The sequence below is a fragment of the Daldinia decipiens genome (assembly GCF_022478715.1).
Source record: "Daldinia decipiens strain CBS 113046 unplaced genomic scaffold F4813scaffold_9, whole genome shotgun sequence".
NCBI lineage: Eukaryota > Fungi > Ascomycota > Sordariomycetes > Xylariales > Hypoxylaceae > Daldinia > Daldinia decipiens.
In genome coordinates this window covers 245,689-269,314 of record NW_026054552.1, presented here as the reverse complement: position 1 = coordinate 269,314, position 23,626 = coordinate 245,689, and the positions used below count along the sequence as shown (strand labels likewise).

The 23,626-nt window shown below is 40.5% G+C and overlaps 6 protein-coding genes across 6 annotated transcripts; 5 read left to right on the top strand and 1 right to left on the bottom strand.

Annotated features, from left to right (window-relative positions):
- Positions 1-313: 313 nt before the first annotated feature.
- F4813DRAFT_379756 (glycoside hydrolase family 55 protein) lies at positions 314-3,085 on the top strand (the record flags this gene model as incomplete). Its single annotated transcript, XM_049245495.1, has 8 exons — positions 314-607; positions 657-743; positions 791-845; positions 900-989; positions 1,049-1,212; positions 1,281-1,500; positions 1,665-2,861; positions 2,922-3,085. The coding sequence occupies 8 exons, from the start codon at positions 314-316 to the stop codon at positions 3,083-3,085; spliced, it is 2,271 nt and encodes a 756-aa protein (XP_049101401.1).
- A 2,820-nt stretch (positions 3,086-5,905) lies between these two features.
- Positions 5,906-8,012, top strand: F4813DRAFT_387550 (general substrate transporter; the record flags this gene model as incomplete). The annotated part of the gene is made up of 5 exons (XM_049246570.1): positions 5,906-6,024; positions 6,180-6,493; positions 6,577-7,310; positions 7,372-7,498; positions 7,630-8,012. The coding sequence occupies 5 exons, from the start codon at positions 5,906-5,908 to the stop codon at positions 8,010-8,012; spliced, it is 1,677 nt and encodes a 558-aa protein (XP_049101400.1).
- Positions 8,013-10,677: 2,665 nt separating this feature from the next.
- Positions 10,678-12,375, top strand: F4813DRAFT_387549 (uncharacterized protein; the record flags this gene model as incomplete). The annotated part of the gene is made up of 4 exons (XM_049246569.1): positions 10,678-11,172; positions 11,222-11,347; positions 11,401-11,484; positions 11,536-12,375. 4 exons carry the CDS (start codon positions 10,678-10,680, stop codon positions 12,373-12,375), a joined length of 1,545 nt encoding a protein of 514 aa, XP_049101399.1.
- Positions 12,376-13,588: 1,213 nt separating this feature from the next.
- On the top strand, positions 13,589-16,271 carry F4813DRAFT_333675 (catalase). Its single transcript, XM_049241160.1, has 2 exons — positions 13,589-14,162; positions 14,218-16,271. Exons 1-2 carry the CDS (start codon positions 13,932-13,934, stop codon positions 16,210-16,212), a joined length of 2,226 nt encoding a protein of 741 aa, XP_049101398.1. The 5' UTR covers positions 13,589-13,931; the 3' UTR covers positions 16,213-16,271.
- Positions 16,272-16,802: 531 nt separating this feature from the next.
- On the top strand, positions 16,803-18,427 carry F4813DRAFT_352974 (GroES-like protein). Its single transcript, XM_049242568.1, has 3 exons — positions 16,803-17,399; positions 17,463-18,032; positions 18,099-18,427. Exons 1-3 carry the CDS (start codon positions 17,064-17,066, stop codon positions 18,288-18,290), a joined length of 1,098 nt encoding a protein of 365 aa, XP_049101397.1. The 5' UTR covers positions 16,803-17,063; the 3' UTR covers positions 18,291-18,427.
- Positions 18,428-18,430: 3 nt separating this feature from the next.
- F4813DRAFT_401520 (uncharacterized protein) lies at positions 18,431-20,249 on the bottom strand (the record flags this gene model as incomplete). Its single annotated transcript, XM_049248417.1, has 2 exons — positions 18,431-19,042; positions 20,241-20,249. The coding sequence occupies 2 exons, from the start codon at positions 20,247-20,249 to the stop codon at positions 18,494-18,496; spliced, it is 558 nt and encodes a 185-aa protein (XP_049101396.1). The 3' UTR covers positions 18,431-18,493.
- Between the last annotated feature and the right edge of the window lie 3,377 nt (positions 20,250-23,626).

Genomic DNA, 23,626 nt, shown 5'->3' with positions numbered 1-23,626 from the left:
AATGCTGAGCTTCATTCGACTTCTTTGTAATCAAATAAATCCGACGCCATCATGAACCTCTAGCACAGTTTCAACTACTAGATTGTATGAATATTCATGACCCTAGGTGTTGCTGGCGTCATCAAAAGTAGCTTCCGAATGCAAAGCTCGTATGCGGCCCTCATCCTCATCAGCCCCGTTAGAAGTGCCGCCAGTGTTTGGCCCAATGCACCTCACATATATAACTTCACTCGCTAGCTTTGCGAGGTAAATATTTTAGCTTAGGTAGCTTGCTGAGTCTCAACATAGGCTCATACATTAACGAATATTCGATATGGCTGTCCTCAAGCTTTTCGTTGCTGCTCTGCTGGGGAGGGTTTCATGCTACAGTATCCCATGGGGTACAGGAGATACCGAAACCATCTCCAAGAGGGCTACTAGCTTCTGGTATGCCAATATGGACCACACAGGCCAGGCTCGCGGCTATGCGCCGGACCTGGGCGACGACTACAGCTATCCCGTATATATTGCTGTGAATCCCGGCGATGGCCCTGGTATCGCGAACGCCATAAAAGACGCGGGAAGTGGTAATACGCGGCATTCTCAATGGTTGGCGTCTCAACCAAGGGTATGAGGTTTCTATGAAGGTTATTGATCGTCGGCTAAGGTATAATTAGGTAGTCTATATCCCACCTGGGACGTACGAAGTCAGCGAGACCATTCGTATGAACACCGATACTATTCTCATGGGTGATGCCACAAACGTGAGTGTATAAGTTACCTCTAGCCTATGCCCACTAACTTCAGTCAGCCGCCTACAATCAAAGCTGCAGCCGGTTTCTCGGGAGAGCAAACCCTCCTGTCCGGTAAGCCTGTCCTGATATAAGAAGAGGGTGTGGACTTTTCTAACTGTGTTAAAGGTCAGGATCCGGGAACTGGTGGGAGGGGGGAACTTTCCTTTGCGGTTGGGATTAAAAATATAATACTTGACACTACTAGTATTCCAGGAGGTAATATTATTTTGGCATTATGACGAGTGTTCGGATCTGTTTCTAATAATGATTACTAGGTAACGAATTTACTGCACTCGGCTGGGGAGTTGCCCAAGCAGCACAGTTGCAGAATGTCAGAATTGTTATGGCATCATCTGTTAACGGCAAGGGACATACTGGTATCCAACTTACGAGGGGCTCTACTCTCGGTCTAGCTGACGTTCGAGTCGAACGCGGACAGGTAATTACATAGCATAACACCCTCTTCCTGTTGACATGGTGGGAACGTTACTAACAAAGTCGATCAAGAACGGGATTTGGCATAATGGTCATCAGCAAGCCCTTTACAAGAGTATTTATTTTCACGAAAACACGGTCGGTATGCTGATAAACGGCGGGAATACTATTAGCATTATCGGCGCGACGTTTGAAACCGTCGGAACCGCAGTTCAGCATGATGGCGGTGCCCCGTGGGTTGCACTTATTGACACAAAATCCATCAATTCCGGCGTAACTTTCATAACTTCAGGTCAGTGATCGTCGTCCTTACTAAGGGCTGACCCCACGGGGTTGACCCTTATAATTTCTCTACTGCATATCTTTCAATGCGTTTTATTCGCGAGACCCAAGATACGATCGCAGCCCCTTCGTAACACAGTGTCAGGTTGACAAAGACTAACAACAGGCCAATAGGATACCCATCATTCCTAATCGAGAACCTGGACAAAGATACTAACTCGGATATTGCTCATGTGCGAGGAGACACAGCACTGGGTCCTAAAAGTCATGTGGATAACTATTCATATGGAAACACCGTGAACAGAAATCCTATCTACGGCCCCGTGTCCTCATCATTGAACCGACCCGCTGCTTTGGCACCGAATGGCAGGTATCCAGTTGTCCCCGCTCCCAACTATGCCAAGAACCCTGTCTCGGACTTTATCAACGTGAAAGACTCGGCCCAAAACGGCGGTCACAAAGTACTGGGAGACAACAGTGTGGACGAGTCGGGGGTGCTTAACCAAGTATTACAACATGCAGCAGATAATAACAAGATTGCTTATTTCCCATTCGGCAAGTATAGAGTAGACGATACATTAATCATCCCGAAAGGCTCGCGTATTGTTGGCGAAGCTTGGGCGACGATCACTGGTAACGGCGCCAAGTTCAAGGACTCGGCTAATCCGAGACCGGTTGTCTCTGTCGGCAAAAATGGCGACGTTGGAACGGCTCAGATCCAAGACATGCGGTTCACTGTCTCCGATGTCCTTCCTGGTGCCATCATTCTACAATTTAACATTGCAGGCTCGTCTCCCGGGGACGTGGCCTTGTGGAACTCGCTAATTACCGTCGGTGGCACGCTCGGAGCGTCTGCGCTTGCTAACGCTTGCGGCGATCCGAGTCACGAATGTCAGGCGGCATTCCTTGGATTACATTTCACTTCTGGCTCATCGGTGTACGTTGAAAATGTATGGAATTGGGTTGCCGACCACTTCACCGAGGGGAGCGGCGGTTGCAATATAGCTGCGAAAGGCGGCGCTCTTGTCGAGTCTACCAAAGGCACCTGGCTCCACGCGCTCGGCAGTGAACATTGGTGGCTATATCAGCTCAACTTGCGGAACGCGAAAAACGTCATGGTTAGCTTGCTGCAGTCGGAAACGAACTATGACCAGGGCGATAACGTTCAGCAAACACCGCCAGCTCCCTGGACAGCGGATGTGAAGAACTGGGGAGACCCGGATTTCTCATGGTGTAGTGGTGGAGATACTAGATGTCGAATGGGGTTCGCAAACTACATCCAAGGCGGCTCCGATATATACACGTACGCATCCGCATCCTGGGCCTTCTTTAGCGGCCCGTCCAACCAGGGATGTTCGGGAGATTGCCAGGGTAAGTTAAGAAGTGATTTAATCTCCTATTTCCTGCATCAGCTGCTAATTTTTACGGTAGACTACATGCATTGGATTGCCCAGACACCCGCAAACCTCAAGGCATACGGCATATGCTCCAAGAGCACTCGGACGGCTCTCCGTCTCGGGGACGGAACCAACATCCTCACACAGCCAGATTTCACAGGGTCCTGGGGAAGTTTGGTGGCCCGTTACACGTCGTAAGGATGTAAGGGGGACAGTTACCTCCGTCCCACGTGCATTGTATTATTCGTAATATCTAGATCTGTGTATGTGTATACACTATACTACATACGAGCCCTTATCCACATATTATTCATTCGTACATAGTTAGTAAAAAAAGCATTAAGATAAGCATGTGATAGCTCGAATTTTTAATGTTCGCAAGAATCCTTCGTATGCATAATGACTTCATTTTCACGTTGTCAAGCCATCTTAAGCGCCGCGTATTGGAGTGCTCGTATTATATATACCATGTGTACCCCTTTTCTATCACTCTTGGTTAGAATGAAGATCTATCTATCCTCCGGCTTACTATAACGAGAAATTTGAAGAGCTGAAACTTGCCTGTCTTTTCTCCAAATAAACACGAGGAGGTCTTTTTCCCCTCGGACCTGGCGAATATTTCTTACAAATTTTAATAAAAATCGTACTTTTTATTTCCCGTTCCTCTTATTACTAATTGCTATGTACGGATCTTTGTAAACATCGTGAACTTAGTTAATATTATTATTGTTTTTTTTTCTTTTTTGAGATTTTAGCTAATGTTGTGGAATTTATTTCAAATTATATGTTTCATACTAACTCGATTCTGGCAAACAGAAAAGCCACCGACCATGATTGATGTCGATCGACAAGAATTTTAGTGCATGCTTGTACATAGCCTGACGCGAGATACCGGCCGGGACAAATCGTGCTTTAGCTCATCCCGTAGACTTGGAAGAACAATGTAGCCGCGTGGATTTACAGCCAGCCAACCTTCAGATCAACACGCAGCGGCGTCGCGTCTCTGCTAGTTTGGCAGCTCTTGAACATCATCTTCCTGTTTGAGTATAACTAGGCGATTGTCGGTGCGTTTGGGGAAGGAGGGCATATGATTGCGAGTTTCTTCCAACCATAATCTCTTATGTACAAGTCTCGTCAGTTCTCACTCATGTGACGCGCATGGGATTTTTTTTTTTAGTTGTAATACTTGAGAATTCATGCAGGCTGTATCATCCGCGCTGCATCTTTCCAACGAGGTAAGACCTTGGAATATCTCACCGAACTCTGGCCGGGAAATAGGGCTATTAGATGGCGATTGTGGACCCTGAAGGTGGAGGATTGCTGGATATCGTTGATATCGTTGGGTATTGCGCGTGTAGTGGAAATAAACCTCCACTAAATCATCCACTCTATCATCCACTCTGGAGCCCCACGTAAAACCACGGTGTGCGGTTACAGCGGGGGTTTCTGCTGTGGTAGATACGTATGTAGGTAGGGCCCCCTTGCCTTGGTAATCCTGGCTTCTTGGGACCCGAGGCGAGGTGGGAACGGGTTAGGAAAGGTGGAAAAGCCTGGGGTACCCCCAAGAAGTTGCAAGGACCCATCGAGGGGGAAAAAGTCGTTCCTAACCCCCGCATAGATTTGGAGATTTGAAGGATTCAAGGAACGGCAACGGAAATAGTCGGTGACGATCAGATATCAGTTAGCCGGTTGTACTTACTCGGGAAAGCCGAAAACGCCACAAATGTACAGTTGATGATTTTACATATTGTACTTCGTATATAATAGTTCTGCGTCAGCTCAGGAGTCAGGATCTTGCACACCCTTTTTTAAATCTTTGTCGATAAGTCATTCTTTAGGTAGACCACGACCCTCGATTCCACTTATTGCGTAGCCTTTTCATCATGTTTTTATTCACAGCAAAGAAATATAACACGCAACCTCGTGTATCATGTATGACATTACAACATCTCCCTTTTACAACAAAGCTTTCTCGGCGACTTTTGCTAAATTGAACTTTGACTGGCCCAACTGAGTGAAGGGACTGAAGACAAACTAAACGGACTGTGGACTAGACCGATTCTAGCGTATCATTTTTAGGTATCTAAGGCAAGCCATTCCGTTACCTTGCATGCCTTACATGGGGGAATGCCGCTGGGCCCCCTGAATTCAACCAGTTAGCTCAGCCCAAAGCCAAATCTTACTCTTAGCATCCTCTTAGCCGAACCGAGGGAATAATGGGACAATGACGGACAATGCTAGGACGTGCTAGGATACTAAGAACATGACCTCATCTCTCCGGTTGCCATACCATGACAGGTGGAAACATGCCTAACACGGAAACCAGCCGTATAAACGTATTGGGACTCGACTCCACCAACAACCATGTTTAACAAAGGTAGCTAAATGTAGTCAAAGGGAAAGTTTTTAGAGATCGGCAAGATCAGCGGTTAACTCGGCCCCGGTCCAACAGGCATGCAGGGCCTTGCAGAGTTGTAATCCCAACTGGCCAACTGGTACGCATAGACAAAAGCTTGGTTCAAGCGTGGTTCAAGAGTGGTTCAAAGATCCATAATGAGTCTGAGAGCTAGCCTTAGTACCACCTTTGTAGTTGTAGCCATCTGTAACCATCTGTATTTCTCGTGCAAACGTACAGTTTAGCGTGGCCTGCGTGGTCTAGTTCCACCTCTCACGAGCCTTTTTGATTTCCTTGGCTTTGTCTGCATACAGTGTCAAGGTGTCTGCGTGTCTAATGACCTTTGTCAGCAAACAAACTTGGATCATTTCTCCATCATTTATATGAGGGTCAGGCCCGCCCTTCTCCGGACTCTCCAGGTCTTACTCCCACACCTCCATGCGTCCCTTCAGTCTGGTACTAGATTGAAAATCCGGAGCCGGTCAAATTTCACCCCTCATTTTCGCCGAAGCCACCATCAGAGAGATCTTGTTACCTAGATCCGCCTGCATAATTGTGTGAACCCTCGGGATTTTTACAACGAGTTGGCTCTTTCTACTAATCTCCGAACCGTATAATTCAACATGGCGGCGGCGCCGGGAACAACGCCGACGTACATGGGCCTTCAGGGCCGGTCGTTGTCCATGATGGTCAGTACGGTGGCTACCACCGGGTTTTTGCTATTCGGTTACGATCAAGGAGTGTAAGTTGCAATACAACCCAAAATTCCCCTACGATGCTACCTGCGCATGTTCATCGACTACGACATTGTCGCACACGGCTCGTACCATGTCCCAATTAACCCTACTTTGGCATAATTATAAAAAGAAAAAAAAAGAAATACTAACCTGGTTCTAGAATGAGCGGTATCATTGGCTCAACCCATTTCTCAAATGTCTTCACAGAAGTAAAAGGCAATCCGACTATGCAAGGTCTTGTCACCGCCATTTACGAGATCGGATGTCTCATTGGCGCCATGTTCATTCTCGGAGTCGGTGATTTACTGGGCAGAAGGAAGGCAATGATACTAGGAGGATTCATCATGATTATCGGCGCCACAATTCAAGTCACTTCGTTCCCGGGCCACCAACCGCTAGCTCAATTTATTATTGGCAGAGTCGTCACTGGCGTCGGCAACGGTATCAACACCTCCACTATTCCGACTTATCAAGGTACGTAACTCCCGCGCGGCTCTATGTGGATTTCTATATTTTTGTATTGATTTTTATTAATTCTAATATTTTTATTTTTATAGCTGAATGTAGTAGAACCTCCAACCGAGGTTTGCTCATCTGTATCGAAGGCGGTATTATCGCATTTGGTACTGTGATTGCGTACTGGATCGACTATGGCTGCAGCTTTGGTTCCGAGGACCTTTCATGGCGTTTCCCTATCGCTTTCCAGATCATTTTCGGTCTTTTCGTGTGCATTTCTATGATTTTCCTACCCGAAAGTCCCCGTTGGCTTCTCACCCACGAGCGGTATGAGGATGCTGAGACTGTCATCTCGGCCCTGCGAGGTTTTGAGATGGGCAGCGAGGAGACTCACACGGAACGAGACATCATCTTGGACTCCATTCGTGCCAGTGGTTTCTCCGGCCAGAAGAGCACCCCGATCAAAGCCCTCTTCACTGGTGGCAAGACTCAGCATTTCCGACGTATGTTGCTTGGCTCCAGCAGTCAGTTGATGCAGCAAATTGGCGGTTGCAACGCTGTTATTTACTACTTCCCCATTCTGTTTGAGGACAGCATCACTCCGGGCGACGAGAACATGGCATTGCTCATGGGTGGCGTGAACATGATCGTCTACGCTATCTTTGCTACGACCTCTTGGTTTATCATCGAGCGGGTTGGCCGACGAAAGTTATTCCTTTACGGAACTGTCGGACAGTGCCTGTCGATGGTTCTCACATTCGCTTGCCTTATTCCTGGTCCTCATATTCCCGGTCAAGCATCTAACGCAGCTAAGGGTGCAGCTGTCGGTCTTTTCGTAAGTTTTCTGTTCATGGGATGTGTTAACCACATGGTATTTGCTAACAGTTTATTAACAGACCTACATCGCCTCATTTGGCGCGACTTGGCTCCCGCTCCCCTGGTTGTACCCCGCTGAGATCAACCCCATCAAGACCCGTGCGAAGGCGAACGCTACCTCGACTTGCACGAACTGGCTATTCAACTGTATGTACTGACTTAGATCTTATTGCTTTTTCATGACACTAGCTCGTCGCCCTAATAGTCGTCGGGCAAAGCTTGTCAATCTCTTCCCCCTTTCTTTTACATGTGTCAGGTAACTAATCAGTTGTTAACAGTCCTTATCGTCATGATTACGCCAATTATGATTAGCAACATTGGCTGGGGCACTTATCTGTTCTTTGCCGTTGTTAACGCTTGCTTCTTGCCCATCATCTGGTTCTTCTACCCCGAAACAGCTAAGCGATCGCTCGAAGAGATTGACATCATCTTCGCTAAGGGATTTGTAGAGAAGAAGTCTTATGTCAAGGCTGCGGAAGAACTACCTCTTCTCAGTCCTGAGGAGGTTGAACAAGAAGCTCTTAAGTACGGACTTATCGATGTTGCCGCTAGGGGTGCGGCTCGTTCTGCTGGCCCTGCTGGTGTGGTTCATGAGAAGGCTCTCAGTGAAAAGAGCGAGAAGAGCGATGAGGCTGGAAGTCGCGAGGAGATTGAGAACTAAGGGTCTATTGACTCCTTGTACTGCTTCTAGTTGGTACCAATAATATGGTTGACGATCATAACAACGACCACAGGTGCATAAACTTGATAATGCTTCGATTAACGAGGTCACTGGAGCCAGATTCGCTCCATACCAATTTCGATGGTAGACTGGTTAGACAGACTGGACCTAGACTGGGCCAGAACTAGATTTCATAGATCTACACTTCCTTTAAAACGGGGGTTGCAGGTGCAAGATACCCATATTGCTATAACGCATAACGTTGATAGTCAATACATTCTTTATTATCCAAGAAAATTAATTGTAGGCCACTTGGTTAAAACTGCATAAAATCGTGACGATATCAAACCAGGACGAGTTTCCTTTTCCACAGTGGTGGCTGCGACAAAAGTTAACCCTACCTGACGTGGACTTACCGGATTCCCTTTACGAAACCGCCTGAGAGCTGACTATGGTAGGTAACCGTCAAATAAATTACCTTAATAATTTGCTTGCGTCTATTGTTTGGTTTAGCAAAAAGTAAAAACGTCAGAGGCCATTGATTTTAATAAATTCCTTTAACCTGGTGAATAAACTGAAGCTCCTGAGTTGTATGTGGTCATAGGTTGTTACGTTTGCAATATCATGATTATTTGTCTGTTTGAAGTTTCCATAGCCCATCTAGACACGTTTCTGTGAATTTGGAAGAAGAATGGCTCCCTTATGTGCTATCCTTTTCGTAAAAACTCTGAAGAAAGGGCTTTAGGTTTTGGATGGAGCACAAAGTAAGTCCAAAATGTGAAACGTTCAAGGTTTTTCCAATATGGATCGATTTCAAATTTGGAAGTATTACATACCTAACCTACCTGTGTACTAGCAGTAGCCAAGTGGATCACCACACACGTCAGGTGGTGTCAGGTGTTTACATGTGCATAGGTAGGTAAATAGTGAAGTTTAAAAAGCTACTAACTAATGCTACTAATACAACTTCGACAACTCATGGATTCGAATTGGAAATTTAGGATGTGAACAGATACCTAGCCCTAAGGGAGCTAGAAAGTCCTTTCTGTTAAATCCGAATCCATTTTCTCTGGCACCATGGGCAATTTGTTGAAAAGGCATAAAGCGCAAGTATGCTATTGGTCCTGCCTGACTCACTTGGTTGGATCATAAATAAAGGGGTAAACATAAAGGGGTAAACACCAGAAATAGCAAACATGATATCGTCGACACAGAATTACTAACATCACCCCATAAAATATCTGAAGGGAATTTACTACTACTTAACCTCTCAAATCTAAATGAACACATGACGCCTTAGGAGGTAAATGTACTACGACCGTGAAATAATTGCTTCTCAGTACCCCTCAATCTTTTCGTCCTGGGGGTTTTCTTTCTTCAAAAAAGAAAAGAAAAACCTTGTGCCATTGCCTTATATCTTCTCCTAATATATTAAATTAATGATAATTCCGTTTCACATATTATTTCCTTGTCTATGAAAAGTAGAACTCCCCAACACGTTCAGTATTCAGATTCCTACCGGGCAAGTTTTGCTATGCCTTGGTCCGTATGATGACAGTTTATCTAGCCTCACCCCCCTTTCTGGATAACTGAATCACAAGGCTAGCGATTATTAAGGATTGTGTAGTACTTCGTTTTCACACTCCCGTCGGGTTTCTCTCTTCGTCAGAGACCACTCGTCAGGATAGTTGTCTATTCCAATTCAGTTTCTTCCTTAGAGATGACGAAAAATTCATTCAATTAAATAAACACTTCAACATCTCCCCATCATGGACCATAATATCAGATTACCCTAGATAGACCTTACTGACCACCAGAATCACTCTGCTGTTCCATTGGCTCCTGTGACCAATGTGTTCCTTCTCTCTGTTGAATCCTGCTTTAGCTCTGTCGAATTCATCCCATTAGTATGTGACATTGCCAAATCACAGCCTCGGGAAGACGTGGGTCCACGATATTAGCGCACATATACTCTTCTAGATTATCGAACATAATGTCGTTTGTTCAGATAAAGCACCAAGTCACCAGATAATATCCATTACGCTCGAATTACCATCAGGTCCAATTACTAGCCCTTGAAGAAATTCTAGTAGACTTTCAGCCTTGTGATTGGCAGGCATCGAAACCTCCCTGCGTCATGTTCATTACTAGTATTGTTCTACTCCTGTTGAAGTTACTCACGATAACTTCCGAATTGGGAGGTGTGCCTTCTATTCTACCCCCTTCGTGGGGACTAAGGTCACACATATAAACCTAGGCAAGTCCCGTGTTGTTCATCCCATCTTCTAACTCGTCGTCCACAGCTTTGCTCAATCACCAATTGCTCTTCTTTCCTCTTTGCTATCCTACTTGCTCATATCCTTGCCACCCTTGCTTTTGCTTACACGACACAGCATAGCCGCTACTCGTGTCACAATTCCCTAGAGTAAGTCGTTCTCTTTTAAATTTAATATAAACCAGAACCCCTCAACCCCCCGTCTCTACTGGAGGCTACCCATTCCCTTCATACTCTAAACAAATGCCCTAATATTCGTCCGATATTCATTCTTCTCTACCCAATGCCTATCTGCCGTCTCCATCTACTCATTACCTCACTTTTAGCACCTACACATTTCCAACTTGCTCCACCAGATCGCTTCACCGACTTGCTACCCCTTTGAAAACCATGTTCTCCAACGGCCAGGCTCGTTATATCACTCAGCTGGAGGAACAGTACAGAAATCCTCTATGCCCTACCTCGGCTCCTTCCTATAACTATAACACCAACGTGTACCCGCAGATGGAAATGCCCGAGACAGTGTCAAGGAGTATGGGCACAGCTATGTTACCTACGTCGGGCACAGAGATGAATGGAGCTGGTCAGGTGCAAATGGAGCAGATGATGTCTTCAAATAGCGGCACCTATCAAGGATTAATTCGTGACTTTGGTCATTTTCGCCAAGTCAACGATCAATACTTGAAAATACACAATCGCCCAAGGGGTGATTGTTCTGACTTCCCAGCCGATTCTCATAGTCAGCAGCAACTAGTGAAGCTGCTATTCGAAGCTGCGCATGATTGCAGCCAGACGTACGAACCTGACGGCTCACAGAGCGTCAGGCGTCTCCGGCAAGGGAATTATGCTGACCTGGAGTTTGAGTTGGCTCTCTGGCCTTTATTGGTAAGATTATACAACCTTGAATCGAGTCCCCATGCTAATATTAGTCCAGATGTCGACACGCGACGCACAGGTAGGACAGTGTAGGCTTCCAAACTACCTCTATTGCAAGGAGCCCCCGTATAACTCGTACGGATCCTTTATGGAGAGGTTCCAAGCAGTTTGCGACGCCCTTAGAGTATGTTTCATGATCCCCTGAGATTGTTATTGTCTTAACACTTACCGGTTTAGTTGTCTAAGGATGTTGTTATTTCCCTCTTCAAAGATGCTACTTTCAAACACCGTCTTGCTTGGCGTCCAAGAACGGAGCTTAACGTAAGTCCGATGCAAGATTACTCAAGGAGAATATGGCTGACACTCTAAAAGCAAAAGGCCACGAACCGAAAGCTGAACGGAGAGCGTGACGTTCAGAACGCCATTGGGATTCGAGTCGCCCAAGAAAATGGTATCAAGGCAACCAAGAGCGGAGAACTTGTAGATCGAAATGGTCAAATCTACGGAAACGTCAAGAAACGATCTACAGCCTTCGAAAACAAAATTTCGACTACCAAGAAGCGTGGCCGTGATCCGAAGCGTAACAAGACTCCTGGTCACTTAGACGCACAAAGTGACAGAAGAAAAAAGGATAGCCAGACGGATAGCGACACAGGGGAAAACATAGACACGGGAGAGAATATATTCCAGTCGGATCCAAGTTATACTGGATATACGGAGGGTCTGTCGCAGGGACATCAGGAGGCTCCAGCGGGGTATGCTCCCAGTAACATGAATACCCTCCTGATGCAACCCACACTCTCTCCCACGGAAGATCTGTATAGCCAAGATCCTAACTCAGTTGTAGGACCTGACGTACCCTTGCCTTATTCTCTCCCGGGTAACAGCAATGCTTCGTCAGATTATACGCCATACGGATGGCACCCAAATCTAACATCGACCGCTGGTAACGGAGATATACCAGTGGACTTTAATTTAGACATGGGGTTACCGCAAGCTGAAGCCATACAATCCAATGGATTCAGCCAAATTCAGAATGCCACGAATCCGTACAATTTCAATCCCACGGTACCAACTTCTTTTGGTGGCCAGCTACACAACGTGATAGCCCAGGGGCAATCTAACATGCTCGAATTCGTACCTCAGGCGAATCCATCGACCCAGAATCAGTTCTATACCCCGGGTCCATCAGGTTACCATATGCAACAATAAAGCGGTGCTAGTTGGTACCCAATGGATACTAGTAGTCACAAAGAAGTCTGGATAACGGCGCGGCTTCAAGAGCGGCAATACAAGTGGGTCATAGAGGAGCTATCTTGATCATGATGGTTAGGTACACTAGGAAGCTTGGGCGATAACGGTGTATGATATTTCATTAGGAGGGCTATTAAGATGGGGTCGGGGCAGGGACGTCGCGGATACATGAATCCGGATCAATGGCTTTTTGTTTTCTTATGATACCCGGGCAAGGCTGGGGAAGCGAACGGCGTTTTCGCATGGTACTCGTAGGTGATTTAATATCTACTCCGTAAAAATAAGTATCTTATGACTTAAGTTTATTTTTCTCACGTGCTGTATCCGATGGTTGATTTTCAAGCTGTCTTAAGTGCTAATAGACAATGTTCTTTTCCTATGGGAATTCTTGGTAGTTCAAACCTAAACCCTCGTTTGCCATGTTTGGTGGTTGTGGATCGTTGGTCTCGCCATCCAGTTTTCCAGCGTTTGTGTATTTAAGAGGGTTGAAATAATAGATTGCTATATAAGATTTGTCATGCCTTAACGAATCTTCTCCATATTAGAAGCCAAAATTAGAGTGATATTCAAGTCATCATGGTAGAAGCAGAGGACACAATTCTTATACTTAACATATATTCTTCAATCATATTAACTAGTCGAATTGCTTCAAAATACTGCTCTGATGGGTATACCTACTCTAGTAAAGCTTGACAATGAATAAAACGCAGTGCAAGGGGGTATATCGTGGAGGTTTCTTTTATAAACCCCTCTTCGGCTTAACCACGCGGCATTGGACATAAATGAATTAAAGGTCTCCCTATATGTGGTGATTTCTTTTCCAGAATATCTCTTGATAAATATATTGTACGAAGTACTGCACACTCAGGGATTGGCCAATTAGAATAGTCCATTGAGCCATAAGTTAGGAACACTTGCCCCTGAAAACGCCACGTTTATTGCCATGTCCAGATCCATCATCACTAATTCCTGCCGAGTAATTGGGCGCCCGGTTGACCGTGATGCTACGTAGTCTCGGCAGATAACCGAGCTTTCCCGATGTGGTGGTCGCGTTCTAATATGGCCTTTGTGATTGGTTCATTCTTGCAACGGTCCAGCTCAAGATGACAGGGATATGACGAGATGGCTACTCTAGGTATCATATATTACATCAACACTTTTGATTATTGTATGAAACACTCGGGGTTCACTTGCGAATTGGCAAATCAATCCACTATATCGCTTTACTATATCCACACATAGCTCGGCATTCAGTCTTAACTCAGCCCTTTTCGCGGTCGTGATGATTTCTTGACGTCAACGACATGCACAATTCTCAATTCTATGTGAGATGGTGACCACTTGAGGTCCTCTTGGAAATGCGGACAGATGCGGCAGTAAGAAATCTACATTTCTAGTACAAGAAGGAGATGTAGACGCATCCGCAAAGTTTCCCGGTTCCTCTTCTGCTCTTCTGCTCTTCTTCACCGTAACTTATTGAATCCCCCTGACTTGGTTTCGCCTAACTGCCCCTTATGTCATCGAGTATCCTATCAGATACAGCAGACAAAGTAAAAAGTATGGTTGGCGGAGAGAAAGGCCGCAAGGTCGCTGACCTTGACACCGTCACCCAGACGGTGTCGCCCAAGGATAGGATTACTTCCGACTTTGGCATCAAGATAGGCAATGTCGACGAATGGTTACGAGTAACTACTAATGATAAGACGGGTCCTATGCTTCTAGAGGACTCGTTTGGTAGAGAAAAAGTCGGTTATGACTACTTGCTTCCATTGCTTGAACTATCACTAACCTCTACTACAGATTCACAGATTTGACCACGAACGAATTCCCGAACGGGTTGTCCATGCACGAGGTGCTGGTGCATTCGGCAACTTCCGATTATTCGAGAGCGCCGAGGACGTGTCAATGGCAGGAATTCTTACGGATACCTCTCGTGAGACGCCTGTTTTTGTTCGATTCTCCACCGTAGCAGGGTCTCGCGGTAGCGCCGATACCGTACGTGATGTGCGTGGGTTTGCCGTCAAGTTTTATACGCAAGAGGGCAACTGGGATATCGTTGGAAACAATATCCCGGTTTTCTTTATACAGGACTCTATCAAATTCCCGGATGTTATTCACTCTGTGAAGCCCGAGCCTCACAATGAGGTACCGCAGGCCCAGTCAGCTCACAACAACTTCTGGGATTTCGTGTTTATGCATACCGAGGCTACCCACATGTTTATGTGGACGATGTCAGACCGAACGATTCCGCGATCATATAGGATGATGCAGGGCTTTGGTGTAAACACTTTTGTTCTAGTTAACAAAAAGGGCGAGCGTCACTTCGTCAAATTCCACTTCACGCCCGACCTAGGTGTTCACTCGTTAGTTTGGGATGAGGCCTTGAAGATAGCAGGTCAAGATCCCGACTTCCATCGCAAGGATTTATGGGAGGCGATTGAGAATGGCGCTTATCCAAAGTGGAAGTTCGGCATTCAGGTGATCCCAGAGTCTCGAGAGCACGAATTTGATTTTGATATTCTCGACGCGACGAAGCTTTGGCCCGAGGACCTTATCCCGGTCCGATACATTGGCGAGCTCGAACTTAACAGAAACGTGGATGAATATTTCCCTCAGACCGAACAGGTTGCATTCTGCACATCGCACATGGTTCCTGGAATTACTCATTCGGACGATCCTCTATTGCAAGGACGTAGCTTTAGCTACTTCGATACACAGCTATCCCGTCTTGGAATCAACTGGCAAGAACTTCCTATTAACAAGCCGGTCTGCCCCGTTATGAACTTCAACCGTGATGGCCAAGGGAGACACACTATCACCAAAGGACAAGTTAACTACTGGCCCAACAGATTCGAGGCACGGCCACCGGCCACTGCACAAGAAGGGGCATACCCGGAGCCTCCCTTCAATGTCCAAGGTATCAAAGCGCGAGCCAAGAGTGTAAAATTCCGAGAGCATTACAACCAGGCCCAATTGTTCTATAACAGCTTATCCGAACCTGAGAAGAACCACGTTGCCGCCGCATTCTCATTCGAACTAGACCACTGCGACGATCCAATTGTCTACGAGCGCATGACTCAACGATTAGCCGATATCGATTTGGCACTTGCTCAGACTGTAGCCGAACTGGTCGGAGGACCGAAGCCCGAGAAGGGAACCAGACCGAACCACGGCAAGAAAGCTAGTAAGCTTAGCCAGCTTGAATTCCCGCCAGCAAAGCCGACGATTGCTAGCCGACGCATTGCTATTATTATTGCAGACGGCTTTGACAATACTGTCTACAGCGCTGTTAAGGCTGGGGTCAAAGCGTCTAGTGCATTGCCCTTCACTATTGGGACACGCAGGTCCGAGATATTCCCAGCTGGTGCATCAAAGACACCAGGTAGTGGTGTGAAACCCGACCACCACCTCGAAGGCATGCGGTCCACCATGTTCGATGCAGTATTCGTTCCTGGCGGTGCTGAATCGATCAAGACTCTTTCTAAGAGCGGCCGTGCTTTGCATTGGCTCCGCGAAGCTTTCGGACATCTGAAGGCCATTGGAGGTACAGGCGAAGCAGTCGAGTTATTCAAATTGGCATTCGCATTACCAGAGATTCAGGTGTCGAGAAATGAGCAGGCGGTTGAGTCATATGGCGTCGTTACCATGAGTAATGTGTCCCCTAACAATTTGAAGGAGACCGTTACGATCGCAAAGGAGGCAGCAGGACTCTTGGAGAAGTTCTGGTACCAAGTTTCGCAACATAGGAACTTTGAAAGAGAATTAGCTGGGCTTAACGCACAAGTTGCGTATTAAGAAGAGATGTGGAATGGAGTTTAGGAACCAGGAAAAATGTTTGATATCTAACTCATAGCACTTGTACTACTAAATCGTGTTTAATAATAACGAATTATAATATCTTAACTCTTTCATGTAACATATGTCCCAAGCAACGCAGAGGTACACATCCGAATTGTATTACAGAGTTTAAGTATAGGTAGTTCTTCATAGTATCAATGAGTTATCATAGTATTAGTATATGCGGGCAGAACAACTTATCCTTAACTTCCACATAAAATGTCTCGGTCTAACCCAAAAAGACAGGCATAACATGTTTCAAGCTACATAAATTAAATTAAATAAATTACATGATTATACTAATATTAAACAATAGGAATTGACTATCAAATATTTCCCATCGTGTTAACAAGCAAGAGCGGGGCTATCGTGTGTCGACCGGTCAAAAGAGCAATCGAAACTTGTAGAATATTCAAGGAACAACATTACTTACTCGAGATAGAACATTAAGTATGTAGGTACTCGGCTTAAATGACTTTTTCATGATTTTTTTACTCTATTATTTGATCATACTATTACCTAAACTCTTTAAAACTTTCAAACAACATGTTAGCTAGAATCATGAGTGCTACAACCCAAAACAGGATTAGTGTAAATGATTCTATATAACTACCTATGTATACAACAGCCCCATACTATCGATTATAAATACACTCACTCTTTCTAGAAAGGAGGTAACATTTGTAAGCAGGTCTTCGAATATAAAGCCGAAGCTGTTTTCGCAGAACTGAAATGAACCATTCAGCGGCAGCAACATAGACTAACTCAATATCCCATTGATACGTTGGTAGGAATTTAAGAAATACGCCATGACAACTCCAACACATAACGGTCTTGTCATAGTGGCTCCCCGAGCCCCCTATGAAATCCATCAATTCCCTACGATCTCGCCAGTAGGCGACGAAGTCCGTGTCCACGTCAAGTGGACGGCTTCTACACCCCTAGACCTTCATCAGGCAGACGGTGGGCTCTTGATAGAAACGCCATATAGAACTGGATCAACCTCAGCTGGCACTGTTGTCGAAGTTGGTCCTAATGTAAAACACTTGCGAGTTGGTGATAGAGTGATTGGTTTTGCTCATCAGCAACCGAAGTGGAAAAGTCATCAGGAGTACGCCACTGCTCCTGAATGGGTTTTTGGAAAGGTTCGTGACATTTCTGAAGACAAGACCAAACCTATTATGGTATAAAAGCTAATATATCGACAGATCCCCGATAACTTCTCGATGGAAGAGGCTGTTACGATTCCAGAGAACTTCGTCACAGCTTTTAATACCATATCCACTGACTTGGGACTCCCTACTCCGTGGCCGAAGCCCGAAGGCTACGTCCCACCTAGGGCTGATGACTCCATCTTGATATGGGGTGCTGCGTCCTCGGTAGGACAACTTACTATCCAAGTACTGAAGTTCTATGGTTACCGTCACTTGATTGCGACCGCATCGCCACGCCATCACGAATTCCTGAAGAATTTAGGCGTCGAAGAAGCCTTTGACTATAGAAGTCCAACAATAGTAGATGACTTACTGAAGGCATATAAGAAAGGGGATTCCCCGGCTTTTCCACTGATAGTCGACTGCATCGGCTCACAAGATGGATCGGTTGGTCCAATTTCCAAGATCGCCCAGAGCGGTACGACTGTCGCGATTATGCTACCGGTCATCTTGAAGCACGCAACGGAGACAGAAGTACCCGAGTACTCGATGGATGCAAGCACCAGCGCTCAGTGGGCAGAAGGCGTCAATGTACGCGGCGTGCGAACGTTCTTTTACTGGAGAGTACGTCTTACCCCTTTCCAATTTTCCGAAAGGTCGGCATGAACTAACCATAACCTGACCAATTAGAACCCTCTCTTCAAGGAAAAACTACAACTAGAGATTATGCCTCAGATGCTGGCTGCCGGCCACGTGGTACCGAATCGCATCCGCGTAGTTGAAGGACGTACCCTGCTGGAGAGGGCTACCAAGGCGTTGGAATTACTTCGAACGGGAGGGGTGAGCGGAGAGAAGCTCGTCTGGAGAGTTTCGGAGGAATGAAGGATGAATGCGGTTCCTTACTACTCGGTTCTGGGCGAGTTTCGTTGTAACACCCGGACTGATCACCTATACTAAATCTAGAGTACGGCTATGAGTATCTTATTTCACATTAGCGAAGGCGATTACTACTGGGCAAGGGGTTAGGAAGCTTAACCAATGAGCCTCTGTGATTGGATTATATAGCAGAATTCAAATATGATTGATTACACTATTGTTACCCATATTTGGGGATCATCCTTTGTAACCAGCCCCCACGACTGGTCTCCCTCGACATGTAGGATCTTATCTAGTGTCAGCTTTCCCTGCTTTGCCTCGTCCCACAACTCCGGTTCCTTCTCATCTTCATTTTCAAAATAGTCTTTATTCTTCGTCGGCTCTTTGATAAAACTTTTTATTCCGATGCGAACAACTTGGTGCATGGCTTGGAAAACAAAAGTTTTCATCTCCGGATGCTCGGCTATGTTGCGATTGACATCAGAGGTCGTCAGAACTGGCTTAGAGACGAGAACATTTAGGTCTTTAGTTCCGTCTTCATTCCGCTTAGCTTCCAGCTTATTAGTTCGCAGGATTAGCGCTTTCGAGGGATCCAGGAACAGAGCGTAGCAGGGGTACGAGATCGACTCTTCTGGTACGTCTAGATGCAAGCTCCCGGCCGATATACCGCGGTCATCTTCAAGATCGATGTCCACCGGGATGCCGTGTCGATCCCACCTCTTCCTCGGCGTATGGGGTTTAACTTCGTATATGGGCCCCTTTTAAACCGTCAGCCAGCTGTGCGCCTAGATTGCTATTAAGTCAAAGCACCCTTACGGGGGCCACCCTAGTGGGGGCCACCTCAAATTTTTAAACCTTCAAAATAAATATTTTAATTTTAATTTAACGTTATTTAATTAAATTAAATTTAATTAATTTATAATTTATTATATTTTAATAATAATATAATTTTCTACTATTAATTTAATTAATAAAGCTTTATTTTTTAAATTAATGTTGGAATTATTAATTATAACTATATTACTTAATTCTTAAGCTTTTAATTACTTTTTTTTTTTATAATAGTTTTAATATTTATAAACGTTAAATTTGGGTTAGGTAATATTTTGTGTCGTTTTTATAGTTTTATATTTATTAATGTCTTTTTTAAATATTTGGCGTAGGTCTTTATTATAGTTAATTTTATAGTAGTTTTATTAAAAACCTTACCAATTTTATTAAATAAAAGTTTTGTTATAAATTTAATAAATATTATATCGATTTTAAATAATTTTTTAGCTAAAATATTAATATTTTGTAAATTTAAAGGCGTTATTAAAGGAATTAAAGCTATATTTTCGATAAAATTAAGTTTTTTTAAATTAAAAATAAAGTTTAAGGAAATTAGGGTAATATTAGAAGTTTTTTAGAGTATAAGCTGGTAATTTAATAGCTTATTTCAATTTTTAAAATAGATTTCTATAGTTTTTTAATTAACTAATATATTATATTTAATTAAATATTTTTTTTGTATTATTTAATAAGTTATAATAAATTTCTTTTTATCGAGATTAAAAATATAATATAATTAATATATTTTAATAAGTTTATAACAATAATTTTATTTTATTAATAAAAATATATTTACGTTAATAACCTATAAGACGTATAATAAATATATCAAGATAAAGATAATATAAATTTTATTTATAAAGTATTTTTAAAAAAATTTTATTATAATATAATTATTATAATTATTAAGGATTAATAATTACTATTATTAACAATTTAATGGTTTCGTTTTTTTTAAAAAAATTTTATAAAGTTATTTAAATATAATATTATTATTAATTTAATTATTAAAAGATGTAGTAAATTTTTAGTTTTTAAATTTAACGTTTTTATTATTAAGAAATTATTGTTATTATATGTATTTATCTATATATATAATAAGGAAATTTAAAGATCAATTATTACCATTAACATATTTAATAATTAATATTTAAATTTTATTATTATAATTTTTAATTACGATATGTTTTTTATAGATTTTACTAATAACTATCCTATTATTCCTAACCCCTTCCATAATCCCTATTTCGTTAATATTATACGTATACTTAACTGGGATATTTTTGATTTTAAAGGTTTTGAATTAATTAAAAAAGATATTAATATTATTAGTTATAACCCTGTTAACTCATTTATAATCAATTAAATAGACTTTAATTAATTTAATATTAAAATAATAAAATAAAAATTATATATACCAATATTTACCAAGGATATTAAATTAATAATGAACAAGACTTAAACGTCTTAGCCTTGGATCAAACCTTATTAAACCTGATATCAAAGACTTTTAAATGATGAAATTAATGAAAAAAAATAACTTATATTAAAAGTGGATGATATTATATAAAATAAGTATATACAACCATAAATAATACTTATACTAAGAATATAATTATATGATTAAAGTTAAGGTTATTTAATATACCAACACCAATTCATAACTTCCCTTCGAATTTTATCGAAGCTATAAGATTAAATTTAACCCATAAAATAAAAACTAAAACCTAAAAAAAAAAAAAATAAAATAATATGAGTGGGGATCGAATCTTAAGCCTTAAAAAAAAATTTCGCACTACTTAAACTATTAAAGTTATTAAAACTTTTAATCATTAGCCTTATAGTATAACCTTCTTAATATCCTAGGTATTATTAGGTTTTAAATTATATCTTAAATAAATTTATATACCATATAATTCAACCAACTTAATTAAAATCCACTAATTAAGTATTTGATATTATTAAATCATATCTTTTAACCATATAAAATCATATAGTAACAAATCCAATCATAATACTTATTATCAAATTAAATATATATAAAAATCGTAATATAAAGATTATATAAAAAAATCATTATATGGTTTTACCTCCTTTACAATAAACTTAATTAATTTCATTCCCTCTCTCATCCCAATATTATATAACCTTTATAATTAAGTTATTTACTTCCTTTAATATCTTAATATTAATTTAAATAAACCTTAATATTAATTAAGCTCTTACCTCCTTTATAATAAACCTAATAACTTATTAATTAATTAGTTAGTTTACCTCCTTTATTATTAATTTCTTATAATTAATTATCTTATATACTAAATATAATATAACCTAAAAAGTATTATATACTATCCCTAAATAATTTGAAATATAACTTTAAACGTAATAATTGTTAGTATTTTTACCAATCTTATCCCCGTAATCCTTTTACGCATTTAATAAAGTTATTTTTTATTTTTTAATATTTAACTAGTTAAAATACGCTATAACCCTTATATATCTTAAAATTGATAATTGAATCTTAATATAATAATATTTTTTAAATTATATTATATTTTGTATATTTTAATTTAAGGTATAAGAATATTAATATTTCGAAAATTATATTAATTTAATTAATAAATAATATAATTGCTAAGGTTATTGATAAGGTTGTAAATAAGGTTTTTAATGAGGTTGTATTATATATATTAATTAATATATTAAAATATAATTAAATTAATTAATAAATAAATATTTTTAAATAAGTTAATATAATTAATATAAGGTTTAAATTATTTAATTAAATTATTTAGTTTATATTTAGGTTATTGGTTAAAGATATTAATAAAATTATTATGGATTTGGTTATTAATTAATATATTGTAGGCCTTATAAATTATGGAAAGCCATTTGATTAGGTTATAATAAGGTATTTTTAACGATAATGGTTTTTTTAAGATTGGTGTTGCGGGTTTAAGTTGTTAGGGGTTGCCATTAAATAAAACTTAAACATCTTAACCTTAAATCAAGTTTTATTAAATTTGATATTAAGGATTTTTAAATAATAAAATTGATGAAAAAAAATAATTTATATTAAAAATGAATAATATTATATAAAATAAGTGTGTGCGATTATAAATGATATTTATATTAAAAATATAATTATATAATTAAGATTAAGGTTATTTAATATATTAATACCAGTTTATAACTTCTTTTTGAATTTTATTAAGGTTATAAGATCAAATTTAACCTACGAAACAGGGGTTGGGATCTGAAAAAAGAAGAAATAAAACAATACGAATGGGAATTAAATCCTAGGCCTTAAAAAAAAAATTTTGCACTGCCTAGGCTATTAAGGCTATTAAAACTTTTGATCATTAGTCTTATAATATAGCCTTCTTAATATCCTAGGTATTATTAAGTTTTAAATCATATCCTAAATAAATTTATATATTATATAATTCAACCAATTTAATTAAGATCTATTAATTAAATATCCAATATCATTAAATCATATTTTTTAGCCATATAAAATTATATAATAACAGGTTTAATTATAATATTTACTATTAAATTAAATATATATAAAGATTATAATATAAAAATTATATAAAAGGATTATTGTATAACTTTACCTTCCTTATAATAGATTTGGCTAATCTTATTCCTTTTCTTATCCCGGTATTATATAATCCTTGTAATTAAGCTATTTACCTCCTTTAATATCCTAATACTAATTTAAATAAGCTTTAATATTGATTGGGCTCTTATCTCCCTTATAATAAACCTAATAATTTATTAATTAATTAGTTAATTTACCTCCCTTATTATTAATTTCTTATAATTAATTGTTTCATATATTAGGTATAATATAACCTAAAAAGCATTATATATTATCCTTAAATAACTTAAAATATAATCTTAAATATAATAATTACCAATATTTTTGCTAATTTTATCCCCGTAATCCTTTTACATATTTAATAAGGCCATCTTTTATTTCCTAATATCTAATTAGTTAAAATATATTATAGCCTTTATATATCTTAAAATTAATAATTAAATCCTAATATAATAATGTTTTTTAAATTATATCATATCTTATATATCTTAATTTAAAATATAAAAATATTAATATTTTAAAAATTATATTAACTTAATTAATAAATAACGTGATTATTAAAGCTATTAATAAGGTTATAAATAAGGTTTTTAATAAGGTTATATTGTATATATTAACTAATATATTAAAATATAACTAAATTGATTAATAGGTAAATATTTTTAAATAAATTAATATAATTAATATAAGGTTTGAATCGTTTAATTAGATTATCTAACTTATATTTAGATTATTGGTTAAGGATATTGATAAAGCTATCGTGGATCTGACTATTGATTAATATATTGTGGGCCTTGTGGATTATGGGAGGCCACCCGATCAGGCCATAATAAAGCATTTTCGACAATAACGGTTCTTCTAAGACTAATATTGCAGGTTTGAGTTGTTGGGGGTTGCCATTAAA

Coding starts and splice junctions, on each gene's coding strand:
- F4813DRAFT_352974 (XM_049242568.1), top strand. CDS start 17,064: ATGACAACTCCAACACATAACGGTCTTGTCATAGTGGCTCCCCGAGCC. Junction 17,400..17,462: donor CTGAATGGGTTTTTGGAAAG/GTTCGTGACATT, acceptor ATATATCGACAG/ATCCCCGATAACTTCTCGAT. Junction 18,033..18,098: donor GAACGTTCTTTTACTGGAGA/GTACGTCTTACC, acceptor CTGACCAATTAG/AACCCTCTCTTCAAGGAAAA.
- F4813DRAFT_333675 (XM_049241160.1), top strand. CDS start 13,932: ATGTCATCGAGTATCCTATCAGATACAGCAGACAAAGTAAAAAGTATG. Junction 14,163..14,217: donor ACTCGTTTGGTAGAGAAAAA/GTCGGTTATGAC, acceptor CCTCTACTACAG/ATTCACAGATTTGACCACGA.